The 18345-nt window shown below is 39.2% G+C and overlaps 1 protein-coding gene across 1 annotated transcript in view; it reads right to left on the bottom strand.

Moving 5' to 3' along the window:
- Positions 1–18345, bottom strand: part of MAPK10 (mitogen-activated protein kinase 10) — a 551463-nt gene that overhangs the window by 33595 nt on the left and 499523 nt on the right. The window contains exon 6 of the mRNA XM_070371900.1: positions 3787–3916. Coding sequence (XP_070228001.1) covers positions 3787–3916 — 130 coding nt within the window. The remainder of the gene's footprint in view (positions 1–3786; positions 3917–18345) is intronic.

An 18345-nucleotide genomic window follows, 5' to 3' on the forward strand; every position in this document is an offset into this window, starting at 1 on the left:
CATCTTTAAAACATGAATTAATGAATTTCAATAAAGTTCAATAAGTGGTACACAAACAAGAAGGAATAAACAAAATGATTTTCAACATCTGAGGAATGCAGTCAATTTAGGGAATGATTTAGGTCTTCAGTAGTTTTCATTTGTTGATAAATTACTGAAAAAAATCACAATACTATCAATATATATATATATATATATATATATGTAGAGCCTGGTGGTCCACAGTCCATGGGGTCGCAGAGTTGGACATGACTGAAGCGAGTTAGCACACATGCACAGGTACATATACATGGCAATGGTTGTATCAAAAACAAGACTATCTATTCTGAAGCAGCCTTGCAGTATGGAATATGCATATAGAAACAATATAGTTTCACAATATTTTCAAACTTGTGATTAAAGTGCTTTGTTATTCTGTATACTTAGTTATGGTTTGTGTGGAAAAATGTCTCCAGATCTGTTTGGAACATATATTGTGAGCCTGTTTTTATATTACTTCATCAATCTTAGAAAGTAATTTATTTTGCGCGTGTGCCAAGTTGCTTCAGTCATGTCAGATTCTTTGTGACCCTACAAATTATAGCTCACCAGGCTCCTCTGTCCATGGGATTCTCCAGGCAATAATTCTGGAGTGGGTTGCCATGCCCTTCTCCAGGGGATTTTCCTGATCGAACAATTTATTTTAATATTTGTTCAAATGAAAACATCAGCAACTATGTATAGGACACACACACACACAATTCATACAAACAACTCTTAAAGATGAAAAAGTGCTAATCGATATTATCTGGTGAATAGATAATCTAGATAATCTAAATTTATCTAGAAAATAGCATTACCATTTTAAATAGATTGAGGTTTATTACTTTAAAGGTAAATTCCCAACTATATACTATTGTATTCCTTTTTACCATGCCCTTGTAACACCTTCATTATGTTTGATTTTCCTTTGAGAATTTCTCCTCTGTTCTTCGTTTTATCCCTTGTAAATCTTAACTCTTATTAATAACCAATTAAAAATCTTATCTTTAGAAACAGATCATCACAGGTATTTCCATTTTAGTTCAACCATGTTCAGGCAGCAATCTGATTTGGTTCCTTTTTATTCTAGCATCTTAAGCTGCACAAATATGAATCAATGACCCCACTATCATACCAGCAATCACTTCCTAGAAGGGTGTTCATTTTCTAAACAGATTGTCTTCTTTATTATTAAAATTTTAATTGGCATAATTTCAATTTTTTACATTACTTCCCACAGCATTAACAGAGTTCTGCATTCTGACTGAATTTAGTTAGTATTATAAGCACTAATGCAGAATTTACATTTAGCTGTAAGTGAACTTCCTCTCTATTAACAAGTTCTAGAAATTTATTTCCACAGACTTATATACATACATGTATACAAATCTATGTACATACACAGATTAATGGGGTAGCATATCAGATGCCATTTAAAATCATTATTTCAATTTGGAAATCCTTTTCAGGTATCATAAACACGAACCCCCATAGTCCAGTTAAGATTGGGGAATATGAGTCCCTCATATTGACAAAGTAAGCAGGACTTTCTCCACAATGTCTTTATTGCATTATAGGGGGTTGGAGGAAGGGTTGAAAGTGAAAGTGAAGTTGCTCAGTCGTGTCCCACTCTTTGCGACCCTGTGGACTGTAGCCTACCAGGCTCCGCCGTCCATGGGATAATCCAGGCAAGAATACTGGAGTGGGTTGCCATTTCCTTCTCCAGGGGATCTTCCCAATCCAGGGATTGAACCCAGGTCTCCCGCATTGCAGGCAGACGCTTTAACCTCTGAGCTACCAGGGAAGAAGGGTTAGGGAAATATAAATATACGAAAACAAAAACTACCAAAACTCGCCATGTACTTGCTTCACCATTTGTGTCCATCCATCTCCCACTGCCTGTGGTATTTCTCATCCTCTTTGCTATCATAAAAATAGATTGCATTGATCACGTGGTTAATCTTGCTCCTGCCTTTACTTATCATACTCAAAGAACAAATTACATTAGTAGAATGATTTTTCTTAGGAATCATCTTTTCTGTCATTTCTATATTCCTTCCTAGAAGTATCATGTTCCTTGCCTGGCCAAACTAGAGATGGGCTTACACTTCATAAAATTTCTCTTTCTTAGAGGCCTTTCCTGCTCAACCTATTTATAAAAGAGTTACCCTATCCACTCTGTACTGACCAGTAGTTTTTTTTTTTTTTTTGACCAGTATTTTTTATCTTCCTTCTTTGCTTTGTTTTACTTGATAGACATTCTATACATAGATATGCCTATTTTGCAGACTGCCTTTCTCTCCTCAGTCGAACATGAGCATCACTTGGGCAGTGACTGGTCTCTCTTATCTTCACTGCTGTATTCTTAGCATCTAGAGCACAATCTGTACCTGGCACTGTTATTCAGTTAACAAGTATTTGTCAAATGACTGAATTAAAAACTCATTAGAGTAGAGTAATAGAGGAAAAAAGGAACACTATCATTGGGCCTAAATCCATATATTTTTATTTCAAATATCTTTCAGCTATATACACTCATATATTTGCTTCTACTTAGCACCTTATGACAAATTCACCTATTTATAAAGTGTACTCATAATTTCATATATTCTGTGATTTGATTCATACTCAAGAAAAATTTTGTAAGCAGTTAATATTACAGTTTTATAGTAATAATCTATTTATTACATGTTTATATGTAACAAAATATACACTATATTTATTACGATTTATTTATTAATATTATCTTTATTAAAAAGAAGAATTATCTCCCATTTATCCTTACTAAGAAGAACGGGAGCACAGAAAGAATTCTAGAGGCCTTTACTGGTGGTTGAAGATTATACTCTGAAGTGAAGAAAGCTCTGTTGTAATGGTGCTCCCTACTGATTTTAAATGCAAAATGCTTTTATTTTTTGTGGCTGCCCTGCAAGACGTGGGATCTTAGTTCTCCACTGCAGTCTTAAGCACAGAGTCTTAACCACTTGACCTCCAAAGAAGTCCCTGAGCAATGTTCTTGAACAAACCTGTTCTGAATGCTCTGCAGATATGTCTCTGCACCTTGCCCCATCCTACCAAAAGCAAGATGCCAAAGCACAGTATATACACTGAACGGTTGGAGACCACTGCCAGACTATAGCTAAAAGTAAAAGGAGACAAAAATCTTCACCTGTTAATAATTACATTTAAATTATTATAAAGAAATATAGCATATTGTTCTTTAAGATATTTTTGGTTTTTGGTTTTTTTGGAGGGTTTTTTTTTTTCTGGAAATGTGTTAAGTTTTCTGGTTAATCTAGAGTAAGAAAACCAAATATGGTTAATTTTTTAAATTAATTATTTTAATTGGAGGCTAATTACTTTACAATACTGTGGGTTTTGCCATACACTGACATGAATCAGCCACTGGTGTACATGTGTCCCCTATTCCGAAGCCCCTCCCACCACCCTCCCCATCCCATCCCTCTGTGTTTTCCCCGCGCACTGGCTTTGAGTGCCCTGTTTCACGCATCCAACGGTTAATTTCTTAACAGGGAAATATCTATCCAATTCAGTCCCTCCATGCCATATGGTTTTCAGATGATTTTTAAGCAGAAAGCTACCATGAGGACAATGAAAGCAAATGTAGCATATGGGCAGGATAAACAATCTTAAGAGGCAAAAATTGCCAAGTAAAGAAAGCTTTTCCCACTCAAGTTGGCATACTGATCTTCTTTTCCCAATCTCACCACCTCCCACCACCAGCAGTTTAAAATACCAACTCACGTTTTTATGATTCACACACTTCATGAGGACCAGCTCCCGGTAGGCTCTCTTGGCATGCGTTTGGTTCTGAAAGGGTCTGCTGAGCTTCTTAATGGCCACATTTCTGTCAAGAACAGCATCATACGCAGCGCTGCAGAGACCCAAGAGCAATCCGGAATTAAGAACAAAGGAGCCCTTACAGTTCCTACCTACTGAGCTAAGGGTATGGATAAGGAAAATATCAGTTTGGAACCCTACTCAAATACCTGCTTCTCAAGGCACATGTCAATCAACTGTAAATAAAGACATAAGAGTGACTAGTATAGAAACCTTCTACTTGCTAGGAAAATAAAAAGGGCTTCTTGCCAAGAAAACAGCATGTAATTGCATCAATGAGTGGAGGATAAAAGAAGAAAGAAAAGTCCTCAACTTTCTCACTAGCCACGTGACTGTGGCAAGTCATTTAATCTCCAGTGGCTTGAATTTCTCATCTATTAATATGTGATATTTAGCTATAAAACTTTATTGTTCTTTGATTATTTTAAGTAGACATTCATTCTTTCCCCATTCACAGGAACCAGTTTTTAAGGCATGATGCTAATTGCCTTGAATGCACAGGTGGGCTGATGTTCCAAGTGCACTCATTAATGATAACAGAGCTTGAAATACAGAATGTAATCAGAGAGAATTTCAGAAGCATAAATAACTTCATTTAAATACAAAGACAGAAATGAATGCTACTAACATTGAAGCTTTCAAACCATTTGAGAATAATTTACCATGCTTTATGTTTCTGCCATACTCAAAGTATATGGGTCTAGGGGTCAATGAGGAAGTGAGTCTCTTCTTGCTATTACATCTAATTAGACCACTTACAAAGTTTTTCCATCCCGGCAAATTTGGATTGTACTAGATTTTCTCTTATTTGCCAGAAGGAAGGCAGTAACCAGTATCCTACTGATCTATTGTATTGGAAGTGACATTAACCATATAGAGCTCCAGTCTCTACACTAAAAGATAAAGAAAATAATTCCTGTGTTGCAGGATGACAGACTTACAAGATAATTTTGGACACAGCCTTAGAGTTCATCTGATCCATGCCTGCATTTATACTTATTCCTCTCCAAAATATCTTCATCAAATTTTGACCAGTCTCTGCTTGAGCAGCTTCAAAAACCTGGGCTCCTTGACAAAAAGGCAGCCCATTCTGTCGTTGGACAACTTCAAGGGTTAGAAATGTCATCATTCTAATGAACAGAATTGTCTCCATGATTTCTATTAACTACGTTCAGCCTTGCCTTCCAAGGCAACTCAAAATAAAGTCCTCCCTTTTTATCATGCTGTGCTGTGTTGTGCTTAGTGGCTCAGCTGTTCCCAACTCTTTGAGACCCTATGGACTATAGCTCACCAGGCTCCTCTGTCCATGGCATTCTCCAGGCAAGAATACTGGAGTGGGTTGCTGTGCCCTCCTCCAGGACTTTTCATCATGACAGACCTATAATGACTGAAATCTACTAAAGACCCTACTCAATCTCTGGCCTAATCTATAAGCACTCAGTAAGCACTCAATAACTCTTAGCTTTCCTTCCTGCCCCCACCCCCTCCCACCTGCCAAGTATTTTCTTTCTTGAGCTAAATATCACCAATGTCCTACTCCATTTGTCAGAGTGTGATTTCAAGTCCTACTGCCATCTGGTCAGTTTCCGCCGAATATATTCCAGTCTGTCGATCTCTGAAAGTGATGTTGTTCCTCTAAGCATGTCATATCAGTGAAGAGTAGAGAAAGGCTAACTCCTTCATACATTCATTCTGTTGACAGTTAATACAGCTGAGTCTGTCCTAGCTCCTTTGATAAATGCCTCACACACTATTGATTCACAGTGAACCTATGCTAATTAGAAACACTTTTTTTTTTTAATCTTATGCTGCTATTTGACTCTGTCTTTAGCACTGGTACTTCTATTCTTGTGTTTGTTCTTGTTAACCTACCAATGGCAGCACAAGGAAAGGAAAGAGTCAAATGGGTCTTCATCTTATATGTAGTGTATAAGGGTAACAATGAGTCTGGAAATAGAGGAAGTGAAATTGCTTCCTGCAGATAAGAAATTGTATCAGCAGGAAACTGATCAGAACAGTCACCTTAAAGAGAAAGACTAAATTTAAAGTCAAAATAACTAAGGTCAAGTAATTAAAATATCTAAAGAAAGAATAGCAATTAGTTATGTCAGCCTAGGAAGGAGTTCAGTTCAGTTCAGTTCAGTCCCTCAGCCGTGTCCGACTCTTTGCAACCCCATGAATCGTAGCATGTCAGGCCTCCCTGTCCATCACCAACACCTGGAGTTTATTCAAACTCATGTCCATTGAGTCAGTGATGCCATCCAGCCATCTCATCCTCTGTTGTCCCCTTCTCCTTCTGCCTGCAATCCCTCCCAGGATCAGGGTCTTTTCCAATGAGTCAACTCTTTGCATGAGGTGGCCAAAGTACTGGCGTTTCAGCTTCAACATCAGTCCTACCAATGAACACCCAGGACTGGTCCCCTTTAGGATGGACTGGTTGGACCTCCTTGCAGTCCAAGGGACTCTCAAGAGTCTTCTCCAACACCACAGTTCAAAAGCATCAATTCTTCAGTGCTCAGCTTTCTTCACAGTCCAACTCTCACATCCATACATGACCACAGGAAAAACCATAGCCTTGACTAGACGGACCTCTGTTGGCAAAGTAATGTCTCTGCTTTTGAATATGCTGTCTAGGTTGGTCATAATTTTCCTTCCAAGGAGTAAGCGTCTTTTAATTTTATGGCTGCAATCACCATCTGCAGTGATTTTGGAGCCCAGAAAAATAAAGTCTGACACTGTTTCCACTGTTTCCCCATCTATTTATCATGCAGTGATGTGCCCAGATGCCATGATCATAGTTTTCTGAATGTTGAGCTTTAAGCCAACTTTTTCACTCTCCTCTTTCACTTTCATCAAGTGGCTTTTTAGTTCCTCTTCACTTTCTGCCATAAGGGTGGTGTCATCTGCATATCTGATGTTGTTGATATTTCTCCTGGAAATCTTGATTCCAGCTTGTGCTTCTTCCAGCCCAGTGTTTCTCATGATGTACTCTGCATAGAAGTTAAATAAGCAGGGTAACAATATACAGCCTTGATGTACTCCTGTTCCTATTTGGAACCAGTCTGTTGTTCCATGTCCAGTTCTAACTGTTGCTTCCTGACCTGCATACAGGTTTCTCAAGAGGCAGGTCAGGTGGTCTTGTATTCCCATCTCTTTAGAATTTTCCACAGTTTATTGTGATCCACACAGTCAAAGGCTTTGGCATAACCAATAAAGCAGAAATAGATGTTTTTCTGGAACTCTCTTGCTTTTTCCATGATCCAGTGGATGTTGGCAATTTATCTCTGGTTCCTCTGCCTTTTTGAAAACCAGCTTGAACATCTGGAAGTTCATAGTTCATGTATTGCTGAAGCCTGGCTTGGAGAATTCTGAGCATTACTTTACTAGCATGTGAGATGAGTGCAATTGTGCAGTAATTTGAGCATTCTTTGGCATTGCCTTTCTTTGGGATTGAAATGAAAACTGACTTTTTCCAGTCCTGTGGCCACTGCTGAGTTTTCTAAATTTGCTGGCATAATGAGTGCAGCACTTTCGCAGCATCATCTTTCAGGATTTGAAATAGCTCAACTGGAATTCCATCACCTCCACTAGTTTTGTTTGTAGTGATGCTTTCTAAGGCCCACTTGATTTCACATTCCAGGATGTCTGGCTCTAGATGAGTGATCACAGCATTGTGATTGTCTGTGTCCTGAAGATCTTTTTTGTACAGTTCTTCTGTGTATTCTTGCCACCTCTTCTTAATATCTTCTGCTTCTGTTAGGTCCATACCATTTCTGTCCTTTATTGATCCCATCTTTGCATGAAATGTTCCCCTGGTATCTTTAATTTTCTTGAAGAGATCTCTAGTCTTTCCCATTCTGTTGTTTTCCTCTGTTTCTCTGCATTGATCGCTGAGGAAGGCTTTCTTGTCTCTCTTTGCTATTCTTTGGAACTCTGCATTCAGATGCTTATTTCTTTCCTTTTCTCCTTTGCTTTTTACTTCTCTTCTTTTCACAGCTATTTGTAAGGCCTCCTCAGACAGCCATTTTGCTTTTTTGCATTTCTTTTTCTTGGGGATGGTCTTGATCCCTGTCTCCTGTACAATGTCATGAACCTCCATCCATAGTTCACCAGGCACTCTTGTCTATCAGATCTCATCCCTTAAATCTATTTCTCATGTCCACTGTATCATCATAAGGGATTTGATTTAGGCCATACCTGAATGGTCTAGTGGTTTTCCCTACTTTCTTCAATTTAAGTCTGAATTTGGCAATAAAGAGTTCATGATCTGAGCCACAGTCAGCTCCTGGTCTCGTTTTTGATTACTGTATAGAGCTTCTCCATCGCTTCTTCAGCGTTACTGGTTGGGACATAGGCTTGGATTACTGTGATATTGAATGATTTGCCTTGGAAATGAACAGAGATCATTCTGTTGTTTTTGAGATTGCAGCCAAGTACTGCATTTCGGACTCTTCTGTTGACTCTGATGGCTATTCCATTTCTTCTAAGGGATTCCTGCCCACAGTAGTAGATATAATGGTCATCTGAGTTAAACTCACCCATTCCAGTCCATTTCAGTTCGCTGATTGCTAAAATGTCGACATTCACTCTTGTCATCTCCTGTTTGACCACTTCCAATTTGCCTTGATTCATGGACCTAACATTCCAGGGAAGGAGTAAGAGAGGCAAATTCTGGTACTGCCTGGCAAAATAAATGCCTTCTGAGGTAGGGCTCTGGTGGCTCAGATGGTACAGATTCTGCCTGTGGTGCAGAATCCTCCTCCAGTGCAGGAGACTGGGGTTTGACCTCTGGATTGGGAAGATCCCCTGGAGAAGGAAAGGGCAAGCCACTCCAGTATTCTTGCCTGGAGAATCCCAAGGACAGAAGACCCTAGCGGGCTATAGTCCATGGGGTCGCAAACAGTCAGACATGACTGAGTGACTAACACTGACTGACTGATGTTGGTCCAGGCATCCAGTCAGCCAGGTGGACATCCCCACTGTGGAAGTCATAGACCTAGGCCAGTTAGCAATCTAGTCTGTGTCTCCTTAGGCTGATTCTATCTTCTGCAGTTAAAATTCTGCTCATCGGGCTCTCCTTCAGACTCCTGCATGCAAGAAATCCACCCATATTTGATTAGCTTGACTACTTTGAATTTCTTGTAATTTAAAAAATTGGCATCTGGTTTTAAGTGTGAGCCTTTAGTGAAGCTCATCAATGTGCGTTTGAGTCCCTGAGATACTGAACAGATCCTGCAACACCATAGGCCCATGTGGGATAACTGAGAAAATGTCACCTTCTGGGGATCCGGGCAGGTTCTGGCCAGTTTCTCCTAGAAGTGTTGTAAAGTTCTCTCTCCCTCTGGTACCTCTTTTTGAAACAATTCTAGGTCTGAATCAGCACTGCCGCTTAATAGATGTGAAGTATGAGCAAGCTACTTACAGTTTCTGAAATCAATGTCCTCATACTTAAAAATGGAGGTAATAACAATCTGACAAGATTATAAGGAGTAAATGAGATGGTGATGTATCTACAGTACCTCGCCTAATGTGTGCACTCGATAAACAATTACTATTATTATTTTTCAAGTCAATGTCTTCGTTACTTGGAGGAACAAAATCTGCCTCCATGTTGAATCTGTTTCTTGTACTTTAACCTTTGCTTCCCATTGCTTTTATTTACTAAAAAGATAATACCTATACATAATGGCCTGCCTCAGGGAACCCTGCCCCTCTGCCTGAAGGTTAAACCAAAGTGTCTAGGAATAGCTGACCCATTTCTGACCTGTGAATGGCCACAGGACAAAGAAATGAACACATCCCCTCCCAAGGCAGGCTATTCCAGGAGATATTTAAAAGACTTTAGGCCTTTTACTTTACTTCCTAACCTCCTCCACCTTTCCATTCTATTTAAGAAACTGGCATCCAGACCCCTGACAAGACAGTTATTTATTTTGAGACACTAATCTGCCATCTTCTCGGTCTGCTGGCTTTCTGAACAAAATCGCTATTCCTTGCCTCAACACCTCATCTCCCAATTTTATTAGCCTGTCATGCAGTGAGCAAAGTGAGCTTAATAATATCCTTGCTAGAGTCATTGTGTGATGTAGGGTAGGATAAAATATATAGAGATATATCACTCTTTTTTATATTTATGTGTTATAATTGGATAGGTATAATATCTACTAATTAGCAATTTTTAATCTTTCTATTAATTACAAATCAGTTATACTACCATCTTGACCACATATCACAATTTTGTCCCACGATATAAAAGTCTGGGACAAAAGCTTTGTTAAAATCCAGATACATCATAGCCATACAGTTCCATTACCTACCACTTTAATAAGCTATTTGCTGTGATTTATTTTTAATGAAACCCCTATTCTCAATGATCACTACATCCTTTCTCAATGGCTCACAGGTTTTCTTTTCTAACTAATGCTAGGGCCAATGTCAAGTTCAGCAGATATCTCTTATGCATTTTTTCTTCCTTCTAGAGAAATAAGAATGTTTGCCTATCTACGGTTGTATGGAACATGGTAGTTTGGCTCACTGAACTTCCACTTAACCCCATGAATCATGCCTTCCTATACTGAAGAGAAAATGAAGACCATGGCATCTGGTCCCATCACTTCATGGGAAATAGATGGGGGAACAGTGGAAACAGTGTCAGACTTTATTTTGGGGGGCTCCAAAATCACTACAGATGGTGACTGCAGCCATGAAATTAAAAGATGCTTACTCCTTGGAAGAAAAGTTATGACCAACCTAGATAGCATATTCAAAAGCAGAGACATTACTTTGCCAACAGAGGTCCATCTAGTCAAGGCTATGGTTTTTCCTGTGGTCATGTATGGATGTGAGAGTTGGACTGTGAAGAAAGCTGAGCACTGAAGAATTGATGCTTTTGAACTGTGGTGTTGGAGAAGACTCTTGAGAGTCCCTTGGACTGCAAGGAGATCCAACCAGTCCATTCTAAAGGAGATCAGCCCTGGGATTTCTTTGGAAGGAATGATGCTAAAGCCGAAACTCCAATACTTTGGCCACCTCATGCAAAGAGTTGACTCATTGGAAAAGACTTTGATGCTGGGAGGGATTGGGGGCAGGAGGAGAAGGGGACAAAAGAGGATGAGATGGCTGGATGGCATCACCGACTCGATGGACGTGAGTCTGAGTGAACTCCGGGAGTTGTTGATGGACAGGGAGGCCTGGTGTGCTGCGATTCATGGGGTCGCAAAGAGTCAGACACAACTGAGCGACTGAACTGAACTGAACTGATACTGAGGAGACTTGAAAGACACACATACTATTCCCAGAAGCTTTTGCAGCTGGTATTCTGGATTCCAATATGGTCCTGCCATGCAGATGCAATCATGGGAGATTTGTAAGGCAAAAGCAAGGGTGGTAATCTTCTATCACCTCTCAGTTGGCAGGCCTGGTCTTAAGAAGACCTGAAATTTTCTTCTGAAGCAGTGAAAATTCATGCCATGTACCAGATTCCTGGGTGAGGGGAGCATCTGAAGCAGAGGCATTACTGGTCTCCAGGGCCAAGCCACCAGGCCAGTGGTTTCCAGTCACCAGCCTGATGAAGTAGCAATGATGGTAATAAAGAGCACACAGTTCCAGCTCTGTGATTTTCAAATCTTGGTTACATCATGTACTCTGGAAGTTCAGGTTTTCTAGGATAATCTCAGGGGTTGGAGCTCCCCTGGTGATTCAGCTCTCTTGTGTCTGGGAGCCATTCCAAGAAGCCCAGACTAGAGTCCACTTCTCCAGGCTTTCCAATGCACCCAATTTACCGAATTAAATCTTTGCTTATTTACAGTATTTCTGTCTCCCGCTATGAACCCTGGCTGACACTACTATCTTTCCCATTTTCTGTAATTTCTCAGTGATTACTGGCAGCAGTTTAGCAAATACATCTGCAAGTTGGCATCACTGATGCTGCATAGTCACAAATTAATGTCTGAAAGTTTTCCATTACTCTTAAGTCCTTCTTTTTTTGAATCTTGGTCTATAAAATATTACTTTATTTCTTTCAGTAGTTTTTCTTTTTTCTACATGTAGGTGAAAAAGAGAAGAATCTTTATAAAGGTTTTCCAACAACTTCTAGCAACTTTACTGAAAATTTTCGAGAAATTTCTTGACATACAGTACTAACTCACCTCCACTTCTACCAGGTTTATTCATAAAAGAAAGATATAGCCTTCTGTTGTTATGCTCCTGTTATTTAATCCAGTTTTATGATGCAATAAAGTTATGTTTACCTCCTTGAATATATTATACAAACATACACAGACACACAGACACACACACACACACACACACACACATCCTTGTAGGCAAGTCTGTTCTCAACATAAAATCAGTTTTCCTTCTAGCAACTGTAGACAACCTTTTGAAAAATTTCCTTCTTCCTAAGTCATCATTATTTATTTGATAATTTCTCTTGTTCCCCTTCTCTATCACATTTAAAATGTTCTTGATCAATATTAACATGTTAGTGCACAGAAAATTAAAAAAGAATAAACCAAAAATCCCTAGGCAGGATGAAAAGAGCTTTATGTCTTAATAAAATAAAAATTAAAAAAAACCTTATCATTGGAGCACCTTAAGATTCTCAAGCCACAGCTGGGAAGCCAAATTCTGTCCCAGAATGCACACTGCACCCTCCACTGCGCCCTTCACTGCTCTGTCCCCATGTTACTATTATGTTCTCACTTTGGCTTTTACCAAAGGCCTGGTTTAATTGAAAATTATCAAAAAGTCTCTACCCAGTACCTTCAAATATCTCTTTTATGCCCAAACTTTAGAGTTCCTAGCCATGCTATCAAGACACTGATTCCACCACAGAAAAATGCATAGGCCAGCCTACAAAATCACCTCTGCATTAGGACTTTTGTTCTTTCTGCCAGAAATGCTCTTCCCACATCCCCACTGGGCTGACTCCATCATATGATTCAGGTTTCAGTCTAAACATCATCTCCTCAGGAAAGGCTTTCCCTAACCCTCTTATCAAAAGTTAGCAGTTGATATTTTTTGATTGATTAATTTGTCATTGAAGTGCTTGGCTATAACACTTTTATTATATTTTGTTAGAGACACTTTTTTCTGCTCATGGTCATTTTGGTTTATTTGCATTCATATCTTAATGCAGACAGATACACAGACATATATATAAAATGAAATTTTTAAAAGTTTTAAACTCATAGAAGTATTTTTTAAAACATTTTATTGGCATATAGTTGCTTTACAATGCTGTGCTAGTTTCTACTGTACAGTAAAGTGAATTAGCTATAAATATATTCCCTCTTTTTTGTTTTCCTTCCCATTTAGGTCACCACAGAGCACTGAGAAGATTTCCCTGCTATACAGTAGGTTCTCATTAGTTATCTATTTTGTACACAGTATCAACAGTATATGTATGTCAGTCCCAATCTCCCAATTCATCCCATTTCCCTCCTTTTTCCCTTGGTATTCATACGTTTGTTCTCTACCTCTGTTTTATAAATAAGATTGTCTGTATCACCACTTTAGATGGCAAGTAATAGAATTATGACTAACAGTGACTTAATTATTAAAGGTATTCATTATATCATGTAACAGAAAGTCTAAAAATAGGCATGTCCAGGTTTCAGGAATACATTATAACTTTCATGGGCCATAGACACTTTTGATTTCTGATTTTCTGAAGATTGTTTCTAAACATGTTGAAAACAAAAGCCAATAACAGAAATCCATTAGTTCTTCAAAGGGAAGTGTAGGTGTTGCCATGAACCACTAAGATGCCCCTTCAGGAACAAAGGACTTTGTTTGTATCCAACTGCTGGGAATGCTGCTGGCACACAGCCCCGCAGCTTAGTCCTCTCTGGTTATAACCTCAGCTGAAAAGAGCTGCCTAATCAAAGTTACAGTCTCTTCTTGGGCAGCCTTCAATCAGCAAGTAACAAATCCAGGATTTGAAAGCCTAGTCATCTTGCTCCAACTCAGGAGAGCGAAGAAGGCTCATTCCCTCTTCAGAATTCCCAGAAGGGTTAGCAGAGGCTTCCAATGAGTTTCCATTGCAGCTGAACTTCTGCCTCTGCTTCTTTCCCATCCTTTCCACTGCTTTAAATCCCGAAAACACTCACTAATAAATCTCCTGCATGTGATCACCATCTCGAAGTGTATTTTCTGGGGAACATAACATTTGACAAGCAGTAACTCACAGTCAAATAGAGCAATAAGCTGTGGCATTTGCCAGGATCTTTTTCTAAGCAAAAGGAAGTTTCCCAATTGTAGGTGAAGGTGGCTGGGCTCAGAGCTCAACATTAAGAAAGCCACTTCATATGCAACAAACTAACCTAGATGACCAAGTCTTATTATCTAGATGGGTCATTTGCAGAGATGTGGATGGACCTAGAGAGTGTCATACAGAGTGAAGTCAGAAAGAGAAAAACATATTAATGCATACATGAACCCAGAAAATGGTATAGATAATCTTATCTGCCAAGCAGAAATAGAGACACAGACATAGAGAACAAATATATGGATACCAAGGGGTGAACAAGGGGTGGGAGGAACTGGGAGACTGGGATTGACACCCACATAATTTTGATACTATGTATAAAACTTCCCTGACAGCTCAGTTGGTAAAGAACCCGCCTGCAGTGCAGGAGACCCCAGTTTGATTCCTGGGTTGGGAAGATCCACTGCAGAAGGGATGGGCTACCCACTCCAGTATTCTGGCCTGGAGAATTCCATGGACTGTACAGTCCATGGGGTCGCAAAGAGTTGGACAAGACTGAGTGACTTTCACTTTCACTTTTTTTTAATTCATAAAATAGATAATGAGAACTCATTGTATAGCACAGGGAACTCTCCTTAATGCACTGTGATAACCTGTATGGGATGGAAGCTCAAAAAGGAAGAAATACATGTATATGTATGGCTGATTCATTTTGCTGTACAGCAGAGGATGAGATGGTTAGGTAGTATCACTGACTCAATGGACGTGAATTTGAGGAAACTCCAGGAAACAGTGAAGGACAGGGAAGCTTGGAGTGCTGCAGTCCATGGGGTTGCAAGGAGTCCGACACAACTGAGCAACTGAACAACAATGGCTGATTCATTTTGCTGTACAGCAGAAACTGAGACAACATTGTAAGGCAGTTCAGCTCAGTTCAGTCTCTCAGTTGTGTCCAACTCTTTGCGGCCCCATGGACTGCAGCACACCAGGCTTCCCTGTCCGTCACCAGCTCCTGGAGCTTACTCAAACTCATGTCCATTGAGTAGGTGATGCCATTCAACCATCTCATCCTCTATCATCCCCTTCTCCTCTTGCCCTCAATCTTTCTCAGCCTCAGGGTCTTTTCCAATGAGTCAGCTCTTTGCATCACGTGGTCAAAGTATTGGAGTTTCAGCTTCAGCTTCAGTCCTTCCAATGAATATTCAGGACTGATTTCCTTTAGGATTGACAGGTTGGATCTCCTCGCAGGCAAGTATGTGCCAATAAAAACTAATGTAAAAAATACACTTTGCACTTGATGGACAACAGAGTTGAAGCATGAACAGCAAGGGACTCAGAAGCTGAACCCTTCAAGATAGGACCAAAAGCAGCAGCTCTTCCAAACACTAGGAACTGAACTAGAACTTTACAGCCCTCCAGCAAATGAGTGTTGTGGGAGATCACATAAAGACTTACCACGTGGATGAAGAATGGGGGACTAGCTAAACAAACTCATCACCACCAAAAACAGATGAAAGTGAAGGGGATGACTGTCTTAAGCTCAAGACAACAATATTCTCGGAAATCGGGATGATGGCATTGGAGAAGAATGGAAGGCTCCCAATTAGAAGCTGCTTCATCTCAGTGGGATGGAATGATAGGTGCTGCTTCTCTTCTTTTCTTTCGTCTTTGTGACAAGCTGTCTCATGCCCACTCTGCTGCCCATAGAGTACCACCATGTATGATCCGGTCCATGATTTAGCCTGCAACATTCACAGAGCTACCATGCCACTCTTTGATAAACTCAGTAGGAAAGAGTTTAGTTTAAAACTACAGTTTAGCTTGATAAGAAATATCTGGGGGTAAAGAGGCTGATCAGCCTGCTATAAAGCCTATAACGAGGTTATAGAGATTAGTCAGAATAACTGTGCTACACTGATTTTGCCACGTGTGTGGCATCAATTTATAATTATTTATCTTTTAGTGATTAGTAAAAGCTTTTTTAACTTTGCAATAAAACCCTTTTGACAAAAATAAATAAAATTGAGGCTGCATATTTAATTAAAATTGAAGAAGGCTGAGCACCAAAGAATTGATGCTTTTGAATTGTGGTGTTGGAGAAGACTCTTGAGAGTCCCTTGGACTGCAAGGAGGTCCAACCAGTCCATTCTGAAGGAGATCAGCCCTGGGATTTCTTTGGAAGGAATGATGCTAAAGCTGAAACTCCAGTACTTTGGCCACCTCATGCGAAGAGTTGACTCATTGGAAAAGACTCTGATGCTGGGAGGGATTGAGGGCAGGAGGAGAAAGGGACGACAGAGGATGAGATGGCTGGATGGCATCACTGACTCAGTGAACTCCGGGAGTTGGTGATGGACAGGGAGGCTTGGCGTGCTGCGATTCATGGGGTTGCAAAGAGTCAGACACGACTGAGCGACTGATCTGATCTGATCTGATGCTGAATTTTCATTTCTCATGTTTTCTTGGGCATAACTAAATGAAAACTAGAAAATAATTTTCCTAAAGAAACATCAGTATTTATTTCAAAAATTACTAATTATTTTAAGGCCATGCCCAAAGACAATGATTTCACACATGCACCTAAAATGCATTTGAACTATGACTTTTCATTTAGGTCAAATGACAATTTTAAATAAATCTTGCTTATTTTCTATATCAAGGTGTATTTTTGGATATGTACAAAAAGTTAAGCAAAAGTTTATCAATGAAAAAAATTCTTAAGGCATTTCAATTATGTCTGCTTTACATCATTTTATCTGCTTTATGCCAAATACTTCAAATATAAAATCAGAACTTTTCAATAATAGTTGGATTTTATATAATATATTAGAAACTATACTATAGTTTAGCTTGATTTTCTATAGGACAGTGGTTGTGATGTAAAAACAATTCACATTTGAGTTCAAGCAAATTGAAATATTCTATGAATCAAAATAAAATTTGCATATGTGCCAAGATTTGAAAATAGAATGTATACATGGTTAAAATAACTTTATTACAAAATTTTGGAGAAAAAGCTGATGTTGAATCAAAAAATACAGATGCTTCTGGAAGGCAATCAGCATTTTCTTAGCACCCCTTATGATTCTGGTTGAAGAACAACTTTTAGTAAATAATTCTTAAATTTCAGATTGTTTTTCATAATCACTTAGAAATCTTTAACAATAGTATTCAGTAAATGGAGCATCCCTATACTTCATCTCTTGAAATTTTAGGAAACAGCTATTAATATAAACAAATAATACTTGCAAATAGAAGCACCCTGAAATGTGGTGAAAGGAACTGATGCAAGAAAGAAATGGAACAAATCAAATAATAAAATCATGTTTGAAAAAAGTTTCCTTCAGAAAAATACCAGTGAAATTGTATAAGAGACAGAGAGGACAATGAATTTTCAGTTGATAAAAGTACATGAGAATAAATGAAGAATAATCATTCTTCGCATGTTATATTTTTAATGTTTAGGTTATCAATATAAACACATCTTAAATTTTTATTTGTGTTATTTTAAGTAATTTAGAACAAACAGCTCTAATTTTAAAGTTGTTAATTAGTCACTAAGTTGTGTCCAACTCTTTGTGACCTCATAGACTGCAGCGTGCCAGGCTTCCCTGTCCTTCAACATCTCCCAGAGTTTGCTCAAATTCATGTCCGTTGAGTCGGTGATGCCATCCAACCATCTCATCCTCTGCCACCCCATTCTTCTTTTGCCTTCACTCTTTCTCAGCATCAGGGTCTATTTCAATGAGTCAGTTCTTTGCATCAGGTGGCCGAAGTACTGGAGCTTCAGTTTCAGCATCAGTCCTTCCAGTGAAAATTCAGGACTGATTTCCTTTAGGACTGACTGGTTTGATCTCCTTGCAGTCCAAGGGACTCTAAAGAGTCTTCTCCAGCAACCACAACTCTTTGACACCCATCAACATATTGTAGTGTGCCCTTTCACTGCCCAAAATTTCCCAACTTCGAGCTAAATGATATGCTCCCCTGCTACTGATGGCCACTGTGCTTCTTGTTGAAGGGGCTTTTGCAGGTTGCTTCCACAAGATGGGAGAGACAGAAGCAAGGAACTGCTCTTTCAGGATTATTGCTACATTCTTATCTTTGGCTGTTTCCTGGCAATAAAATTCAAAGTCTGATTTCTATTTAATAGTTTTAAGTGCAAATAGGTTAGGTGAGTGTCAGAACCTGGATGATGGCAGAGTTAGCTAAGGACTGAGCATTCACCGAGCACATCATTTTTACTTGGGCAAGTA

The sequence above is a fragment of the Bos mutus genome, chromosome 6 (assembly GCF_027580195.1).
Source record: "Bos mutus isolate GX-2022 chromosome 6, NWIPB_WYAK_1.1, whole genome shotgun sequence".
NCBI lineage: Eukaryota > Metazoa > Chordata > Mammalia > Artiodactyla > Bovidae > Bos > Bos mutus.